At 39.6% G+C, this 10219-nt stretch overlaps 1 protein-coding gene across 3 annotated transcripts in view; it reads left to right on the forward strand.

The window, feature by feature from the left end:
* The window catches only part of foxp4 (forkhead box P4), a 107822-nt gene extending 98333 nt beyond the window's left edge, over positions 1-9489 (forward strand). For all 3 annotated transcript variants that reach the window (XM_088085134.1, XM_088085132.1, XM_088085137.1), the window contains 4 exons: positions 919-1040; positions 1656-1722; positions 2836-3008; positions 4174-9489. In XM_088085134.1, the coding sequence (XP_087941260.1) occupies positions 919-1040; positions 1656-1722; positions 2836-3008; positions 4174-4321 (510 nt within the window). In that variant the 3' untranslated portion in view covers positions 4322-9489. The remainder of the gene's footprint in view (positions 1-918; positions 1041-1655; positions 1723-2835; positions 3009-4173) is intronic.
* The last annotated feature ends 730 nt before the right edge of the window (positions 9490-10219 follow it).

Genomic DNA, 10219 nt, shown 5'->3' on the forward strand with positions numbered 1-10219 from the left:
CAGACATGGAATATTGTGTGTAGCTCAGACTATTTAAACTAGAGAAAATATCAGGAAATATTGGTGAATAAACTATGTGTCACTTTACAAAAAAAAAAGTGCAATGCAATTACAGTTATTCCATGCATTCAGGCAATATGGAGAAAATTAAATACCACTGAATTTTTAACCAAATATCTCAGTATTGATGTAGAAACTATAATGTTGGTCTGACTATAGGTGTTTTCACAAAATATTTACACAATGAGATTTGGCAACAGTCTGGTAACTTCAGAAAATTACAGCAGTTAACTGTAAAAGACAAAACTTACGATATTACAATATTCAAAATCGAAGACTGTATTACGATGTGCTTGATTAGTCAGCTAGTCAATTAAATGTTGCTACCCATGCTAGTCGGCCACTACTCGGTTACACTTCTCAAAATTATTATTTTATGCGATTGCGCTCACCCATGGAAAACAAAATGCAGCTGTAATAATCAGGCATGCTTCCTCAACGTTTATTTTTTATAAAGCATACTGTTTTCAATAAATGTTAATTGTTAAAATTTCACACATTTCAGTAGCATTTAAATACAATTTGGATATCGAAAAATGTGATAAATAATTCCAAATGGGTCAAACAATATACACAACATTGTTTTCTTATTTACAGAGAGTCAACTATACTAAGTTGCAACTTCTGTTTAAAGGTATAGCTCCTTATTCCTTGCATGGTGGTTTTCAGGTGATTCCTCCACTATGAACCCGATTCTTCAGTCCGTTTGAAAGAAAAGAAAGATGAAACAAATTAAGAAAAAATGAACAAATTTAGGTTCCTGTATAGAAAATCTACAGTGTCAGTATACAATGCAATAAAATGTAAAAAACTCAAATGTTATACCTCTTTCTCCGTTTTCTCTCTCCCTTTTCCCAGAATGCTGTGCGCCACAACCTGAGTCTGCACAAGTGTTTTGTTCGCGTTGAGAACGTGAAGGGGGCCGTGTGGACTGTGGATGAAGTTGAATACCAAAAGAGGAGACCACCAAAGATGACCGGGTAAGTACTCACACTCACACTCACACACACACACACACGCACACACACACACTGTATCACACACTTTTATTTTCTCGGTGCACAGATGAGGTTGATGTGAGTGTGAGCTTATGGGTGCTGGCACTATGATTGCCTAAATAGACCCTCTATTATTGCCAAGAGGCCAACTCAGCAATCAAAGAAAAAAAGAAAGGAAAAAAGGAGCTTCCAGCTTATCGTACTGTATGTGTGTGTGTGTGTGTGTGTGTGTTTTTACCTGTTTGTCGACACCATTAGTAAGCAGCTGTGTGAGATGCAGGCAAGGAAAAAAAAACCTTGTTAGCGTATGTAAACAGATGTTCTCCAACCGCCAGAGAAACCAAGGATAATTACGCACGCACACAGACACACACACACACACACCTGCACGCCAGATATTAGACACTTTCATGAGTGTGTGTTTTAGCATCTGTTTACAGTCTGTGTATGTTTCTACTTGTAACAAACATATTTGTGAGATCCGTCAGAGAGCTTTGGCTGAGGTGACATCTTTTCACATATGTGCTCAATCTGTGATTCTCACCCGCTCTCGTTCTCTCACTGTGTGTGTGTGTGTTTGTGTGTGTGCACAAGCAGAAGTCCCACTCTGGTGAAAAACATGATTTCAGGCTTGGGTTTTGGATCCCTAAACGCCAGCTACCAGGTAAGGAACGCCCTCTCACTCCCCTATTTCTCTCTCTCTACCTCTCTCACTTTCTCTTTCACAGACACACACACACACACACACACACACACACACACACACACACACACAGATGCACACATAGCAGCCAATCACAATCAAGGGCACTAATATCAATTCCCTCTTATAATTAGCAGATTCCCTAACGACGTTCACACCACCTCTCTCCTCCTCCTCCCACACCGACACACACACTCTCACCTCCCACCTCACTTTCTCACACATGCGCCACCCCCCACCTCTGCACACACACACATAAACACACACTAGACCTATTGTCACTCCTACACAGACATACACACCAAACCCACGCACACATGCAATTTTGCCACTGAGATGATTTATAGCGTCAAGTAGTTGTCAATTAAGGTTACCGCATAAAATTATCGCCTGTCCCAGAAAATCCATCTCTGAGCCAGTGAGAGTTCCCCTCCTTTTGTCTCTTTTATCTTTCTGGGTGAGGGGGGAGTCTTTTCAGCTAGTGTCCAACCTGTCTCATCTGCAAACAGCTGATATATGAGGTGAAGGTGGTGACTGAAGCTGCCCTTGTGGGTTCAGTTGTTTTCTCTTCTGCAGACGTTGATGTTTCACCATGTTTGTGTTTAAGTTAGGTTTGTGGCTTGGTCTAGTTCAACATCTCCGTTGAGACTGTAACATGAACGCACACACTTGTGACAGGGACTTAAATGTACAAGCACAAGCCGTGATGGGGGTAAAAGCATTGTATATAAGTGCCCCCTAGTGGTTTCTCAAGTTCACTAACAACTTAGTGGATTGAACTGTGCTCCACATGTAGGAGCTCTTATAAGTACATAAAGAAAGACAATCCTTCATTCATCGAGGCTATGACTATTTGTTACACTGTGTTTAACTCTTTAAATAGATTTAGGTCAAGAAGTTATCAATTATCCACTCAACTTTTCTGGTTGTTGTGGACAGATCATTTCCAGACAGCATTTTAGTATGTCATTTTGCTGTTATCATTTTAGTTTCTTCCAGTGTTATAAATCATATTTTAAGAAGAAATAAACAAACGAACTTCAAAGTAACTTGACAACTCTGTGTGTTTGTTAGGCGGCTCTGGCAGAGAGCAGTCTCTCCCTGCTGAACAGCCCTTCCCTGGTCAGCCCTCCGTCTGCGGCCAGCCTAAACATGCTGCATGTGGGCCACGATGATGTCAGCTCCACTGTGGAGCAGGTCAACAGCAATGGCAGCTGCAGCCCCACGCTCAGCCCTCAACAGTACAGGTACACATGGACTTCCGCACACAACACAAAACTGATTAAACATAATTACCCTTTAATGAGCATTATTGCATTTACTGTTTTCGTATGGGTTATTGGAGGCATTCTTATTCGTTTGTGTTGTCTACCATTTCTGTAATGGGGGCATGATGGAGATACTGATAAATATATCATAGAAAATATATATGGTAATGATTTTTATTTATTTCAGTTTCGTATGAGAAAAATTAACATAACTGGACAAACTAAGACATCAAAACAAACCTTTCTCACTCTGCTCCTGAAGCAGCTTACCTGTAATATAAGTGCTTAAGTGCTTTTTCTCTGAGCCTTTTTAACTAAAAGTATTGATATATAATTTGGGAAACCTTTTCTTGAAAAATAGTCACATTTTAGATGATAAAACTTTTAATTTAGGGTGTCTAAATAGCTCACCTGGTAGAACGTGGGTCCATGCACTAAGATTGTGTACTTAGAGCAACAGCCTACGTTTGATTGCAATATGGGGCTCTTAATGCGTGTCGTCCCTTTTCTCTTCCTCTTCAGTTTCTGTCACTCAGCATCTGAACCATCAATAAAGAACAGAAAAATAATTATAAACCAAAATTGTCAGCTTAGCCAAAATTAAAGAATTGAAGAATGACATAAGTCATAGTATAGTATGCTATCCGAAATAGCATTAAAAAAAACTAAAAGTGTAGTATTTCTTCCAAAAAAAATGATAGTATAGTGTAGTGTCCAAAAAAAGCACTAATAATACATTGCATAGTATGCCATCCAAAGTAGCATGAAAAAGTCATATAGTATGTCGTAAAAAACGAATTAAAAAGTAATTATACAATATGCTGTCCAAAAAAGCACAAAAAAGTCATGATGTAGTATTTTGTCCCAAAAAATAAAAACATGTCATAGTATAGTATGTCGTAAAAAAAAAAAGCAAAAACAAAAGTCACACTATAGTAGTTTGTCCATAAAAGCATAGAAAGTGACAGTATAGATTGAAACTTTCAAGGACTCTAAACTAAATTGAGAATAGCTGACAAAATGAACATTACTCTAGATAAGGAAAAAGACAAGAAATATTTAGCTTTAGAAATTCTGCTTTTGGTATTTACCTTTAATACTCCTTCCCCTTGCCCAGCTAACAGCTGTTTGCCCTCTCCTACAGCCACCCGGTGCATGTGAAGGAGGAGCCCACTGAGGTGGAGGAGGACAGTCGGTCAGTATCCCTCCTGGCCGGCGTCACACACAGCCTGCCATTGCCGAGTGACGAGCGCGACCTCGAGGAGGATCTTCCCACCGAGGAGCTGGAGTAGGACAGATCCACCATGGACCGGAGGGATGAGACACAGCGAGATCAGCCCTCTCGTCAGCGTGAAGAGAAAAAGATACAGTACACTTAAGAGAGAAAAAAAGAGAATTTTTTTTTTTTTTTTTTAAGAAAATGCAAGCAACCAAGGACAACATTGAGAAACTCAAAACAGGGTTCGATGACCTCCGTTAACTTTCAGACGCAAAAACAAGACTGTGGAGCACTGCTTTACCTCCATGTGTTTCTTTTCCAACACTTGGCTCAGAGGTATAACACCACTCGATGCATACACACACTCACACACACACATCCCATTGTCAAACCATGTTTCATCATCTTTTCTGGTCAGATCAGCCTCTGTGAAGAGACCCTTAGAGGTTTGGACACTCTCCTCCTTGCCCGACTACTCTGCATACGCCCTCCTCGCTGTTGTCTCGGGCTGCCTGGCTAGCAGTTTTTATCTCTGCGTCAGTTGAGAAGACACACAGGTGTGTGTGTGTGAAAGAGAAAGACACACACAGGATCATGTGTATATAGATTTGGAGCAGTCACAGGGGCTGTGCAGTAAAATGAAACTGTCGGGCTTTAAGATGGAAAGAAAGGAAGAGCGCTTTCAAAGATTTACCTCCAGCAGTGCTCCAACACTTCTGCAGAGCAGGCTCCCTGTCTCCACGTCCGTGTGTGTGTGAGGCTGTGGCCCTGGTCCCTGTCCAAACTTCTGCCCCCCAGCAAGACACTTAGTGACGGACATCTTTTAAACTCTTTGCTTCTAAGTGGAAAAAAAAAAGACATTTTCCTACCCAACCTCCATCCTTTCCCATCCCCACCCCAAAAAGACTGCAGGAATAGGACCATTTGGTGCTGTTCTTCTCCTCTCCTCCGTCTGCGGACGGAGCGACGAGCTTGGAACACTTTGAGAAGAAAAGAGGGGAAGCAGAGAGAAATGAGGGAGGAAGCGTCTACAGAAATATTATGACAAAAAAAAAGAAAACTGTTCATGAATATGGAGTATAACAAGAAAAAAACGTGTGGTAGCTTTTGTCATTTCCTTTTTTTTTATTTGATGTTATTATCATTGTTTATTTTTGAGGATTTCCGCGGTGGCGTTCTGTTTCAACGTACCTTTTCTAAGGATGCTGTTTTGTTTTTTTGTATTGTAAATTGTTTGATTTACTCTGGCTGTTCACACCATTCCAAATGAGTATTGGCAAAAAAAAAAAAAAAAAAAAGCGCAGTATTGTCCCAACTTGTGATACCTGCCCCCCACTCCTGTCCCTCTCCCTTTCTGTCCCCAAGTGTAGCAGGCAAGAAATTTGGAAATAGCACTTAAAGTTGCCATTATCCAGACAGATTATTTAACAGCTGATTTTTTTCTCTCATTCACTTGTTTTTGGTTGTATATTTAGTTGAGAAATATCAGTAATGCTTTAAAAATATATATATTATTACTGCAGTCAGAGAATACCTCATCCCACAAAGGTTCTGCCTGAAACTGTGTCCAAATTGATAAACAAATAAGGGGGAATTCTTTCCGTGGGACACCAAATGTGGCAACTCTGCTCAGCTTCAAAGCTCTATGGTTGTAATAGTTACTGTGTAGAAGCTATCTGCAATTCACTGTGTGAGTTTGTGTTAAAAGGAATAGCACGTGAGATTTATTTTTGTTTGTTTTCCGTGAGCATAAAAAGCATTACTTTTCTCTACAGTGCCATACCAAATTTTAACATTTATTTTAATCTATTATCTGCTTATTCCCATTTTATTTTTGTTACAGGTAACCAAAGAAATATGTAGAAAACCAAAAACCCTTTAGTTTATTTTGCCCTTTTTGAGTTTTCCTTTTTTGTTTTTCTTTCTAAAGAATTGGCCAAAATACAACAAACCAGGAGTTTGAATTCCTATTATTGTATTCATATAACTATTGTGTTGAAATTATACATGACTTACAGTGCTGACCATTCCGAAAACCAAAGTGTGTAAAGCAAACTAGAAACTTGGAGACATGATAAGCGGTTATGAATGACTCACATTAGGTATGAGGCCAAAAAAAAAAAGCTAGTATTAACGAACCTCGCACAGTTCCTCTGAAAAACTAAAAGAAAGAGAAAAAAAAGCACTTAGAGGTGAAAACCTGTCTCTCCCACGCTCAGGCTAAACTGTGTTCCAAACACAACGCTAGGACCGGCCCTACTGCTGTATGAGCAGGCCTAATAAAAAGAGGCACTCGTGAGGCATTTGGATACTTTTCGCTTTACAGGATTTTCTGGTGCTGTCATAAGAAACATTTTTCCAATCTAGGGAACAAGCATGCCCTCTTTGCAGGAAGAGGGGGTGTACTGTAATGTGGTTACAAAAGTCACATCTTTGGACAGGGAGGAGTTATTCCAAAAATATTACAATGAAGAGGGAACAACTAAGAAATAATACTATACCAATGTAAGAGGAAAACAACCAAGGGACATCATGTAATTGAAAAGTTGGGTTCATATTTTCATACTTTTTTTGTCAAACTCTCTCTTGCACTTCAGACGATTTTTTTCTTATTTAACGAAAGAACCTTTCTTGTGTTCAAACAGGACTGTTTCCTGTCACATTAGAGACTGATTTCTAACAAAGTACAAAGTGGCAGACAGACATCTTGAAACGAGATAAAAACCAAAAATAACACTACCTCCTTTTCAAAAACGGTTCAACACATAGCCAATGGGAGAGTGAGCTCTCTTAAAATATTTTTTTTCCTCTCCATTCTTCCTCAATGATAATAACCAATGCCAAAATTGTTGTTACACTTACTGTATGACTGACATTAAAAAAAAGAAAAAGAAAAAAAAGTTATTTGGCGATCCGGACTCCCTAACGCATCTGCTCGAGCCCAAAAACAGAGACGTTTCACTTTCCATGGAATTAAAAATGACTACCTCTCCTTAAACCACATCTAAAGCACTCTCTATGTCTCAAAGTGTGTTGTGAAGTGCTCACTATATATAAAAAGTTTTCTATCAGCTGTGTCAAAAAAAAACTGACACCCGATTAGCACTGAGCTATGTGAACAGCCTCTCAACTGTGTGTTCTGACTGTGCACATGTACGATCGCAGCCCGTTGCGGTGGCGCAGGGAGCTCATGATGGACAGAATATATCAGTGCCACCACACACTACCACACACACACAGGGGTGTAACAAAAGCATAGAAGCAGGGCTATGAGTTAGTGCAACAAACCATCCAGATATCCAAAGACCCACAACACAGCAGCACCCGCTTCGCCAAAACACCCGCAGAGACGCCGAGAGGACAAACACACACTTAAACTCATCACTACTACTATCCAAAACCTAGAGGAACTGCTGCATACAGTACATAGATGATTTCTGACTCGTGCTTTAAGGTACACCTGTAAACAAAGCTGTTTTATAAAGATGTAGATTGTTCACAGGTCGCCATGTAACACTTCTGTTCTTTCTCCAGCTTGGCATAACATGATGTATTCTTGTATATTAATGCTTGACTTATCTCTCCAGGGCATTCTTTCCAATTTTGTCCTTTTTTTCCTCCTTTTTTTTTTTCTTTTGCACCTGTTTAGCTATTGTTAAGCTTTCAGCTCTGATTCCTATACTGTACTGCTAATGCTGAAGTATATGTATTTATCATATTAAGTGCTGCAGGTATCTCGGTTTATTAGTTTTGTTTCCATTTTTTTCAGTTCTTCATAAAACGTCTGGGACGCTGATTTTTTAAGTGTATTATCTTTAAAAAAAAAAATTAAAAGAATAAAAGTTAGATCAGTGGTTTAGGTAACACCTGTTTGTATATTTATCTTAGCTAGGTCTATTTTGATACTTTTTTGTCTCTGTACTGCATTTATGCATTTTTAAGGAAAGAAAAAAAAAACAAATGGAAAACAAACTAAAAAGTTACTTCATTATGTATTGATACCTCAGAAGGACTTTTTCTCAAAGACAGGACCAAAATCTCTGAAAAAAAAAGAGAAAGAGGAAAAAAAATGTAAGAATATGTAGCCCCTCTATTGCTTTAAAGAAAAAAAAAAAAGAAAAATGCGGAGCACTAGAAAGATATTGCTGTTGGTCCTCTCAGGTGCCAATATGTGTCCCAGCTCCCTGTGACCCCTCCCTCTGACCCCTGACCCTTGTCATTCCTGTGCTGAACTCCGACCCGCAGAGCTGTCAATCATCTGCAGGCGCCATGGGTGTGTCACTGAGTCGCACACCGGGCTGGTTGCCACCAGTCGCACACCTCATCTCCCAGTCCCGCAGAGGCAGATCAAAGCCCGACGCTGTTGCATTTTTGATACTCCTCCTCTTGGCGTAGTCTCAATACCAAAATGTGGAGTGGCTTTCAGAGATGCAGCTCATCCTCTGACTACCAAAGGCATTGAAAGCAACCATTTGCTTAGTCCAAACTCCTGAACTGTAACCAAACTGTAACCAAACCAATGCCACAACCTTAACCAAACAAAAACCAAGCTACTTCCAAAACTCTCCATCGACGTCACTGATCACCCTTACCGACAGCTGTTATCTCTCCTTTCATCCACGTAATGGTGTTGTACGACCAGTCCGCATCCTATTAGCTGGTGACTGACTCAATGGACACAGGGGGCCCAAATCCTGACTTGTGATTGGACAGTTCTGAGGTGTCACGTGAGGGGGAAGGGACTCTCAAAGTGGAGCATTGCCTGATGGTATTATTGAGTAAACAGCCAGAAACCGTTGGAACTACCACTTCAGCTCTCCTCTGGTTAAACCTAAGGAATGTGTGTACATTTTCAGCAGTGACTCTCTGTATTGTTTCTTAGTTTCAGTTTACCTGTTTACCTCTCTTTATCCTTTTGGTTTTTTGTTCTGTTTTCTTGTTATTTGAAAGTGTGGCCCGAGGAAGAGGTGGGGACAGGGACTGGGTGGTGGCTTTAGACAGACAGTGGAGCCCAGCCCTCTGACCCTCCACCCCGGGTAGCCATGTAATGCCAGTCACTGCCCTTTCCTTCATGCTGTATAAAAAAACACACACATATATCTGTGTATTTGTAACCTGAATCTTCTTGTGTCTGTCCATGCAGACAATAAAAAAACTGTACAGTAGGTCTAGTTGCATGTAATCTGTACTAATTATTGACAATGGCATTATAAAATGCAATAAAATACTTATTACACTGTCCTGGACCGCATCCTTGTTGGTTCTTCTCCTAAGGTATGTAGCAGTGGTATTGTCAAAAATATGACATTTAACAATATTCTGGATGGTTTAACTGGTTTAAATATCTCTTTATTGTTGTTAATCTTTACAGTAATCCTGCTGTTCTGTCATTTTTGTGTTTTTATACCCTTGTTGTGCTATTAAGGAATATACTTTACCATAACCGTTTTTGAAAATATCCTATGCTATGGTGTGTCTTGGCGTGATATATACTATACTATATGGCAAAAATATGCCAAAATATTACATGTCCAAAAGACAGCTGAAAACCACATTAAAACACATAAATTAGCATGCCGAGACACACCATAGCATAGGATGTTGCAAAAACGACCAAAAAACACCAAAAAAGTAGCATGTCTAAAAAATGCAGAAGATGCCCTACTATAGTAATGCAAAAAATGTCAAAATATGACATGTCCAAAAACAGCTCAAAACCACATAAAACCACATAAAATAGCGTACTGTGACACACGCATAGGATGTTGAAAGACCAAGGTATTTTATGTGGTTTTCAGGTGTTTTGAGTTGTTTTTGGGACATGTCATTTTTTGAAATTTTTGGGCGTACTATAGTACTGCTTTTAGGGTCATTTTCTCAACATGCCAGATTATGGTGTTTTTGGCCGTTTTTGCACCATTCTATACTATGGCATGTCTCGGCATACTAGGTGACACAGTTTTCAGCTGTT

Source organism: Plectropomus leopardus, chromosome 2 (assembly GCF_026936395.1).
Source record: "Plectropomus leopardus strain MGB_pleo_1.0 chromosome 2, ASM2693639v1, whole genome shotgun sequence".
Classification (NCBI taxonomy): domain Eukaryota; kingdom Metazoa; phylum Chordata; class Actinopteri; order Perciformes; family Serranidae; genus Plectropomus; species Plectropomus leopardus.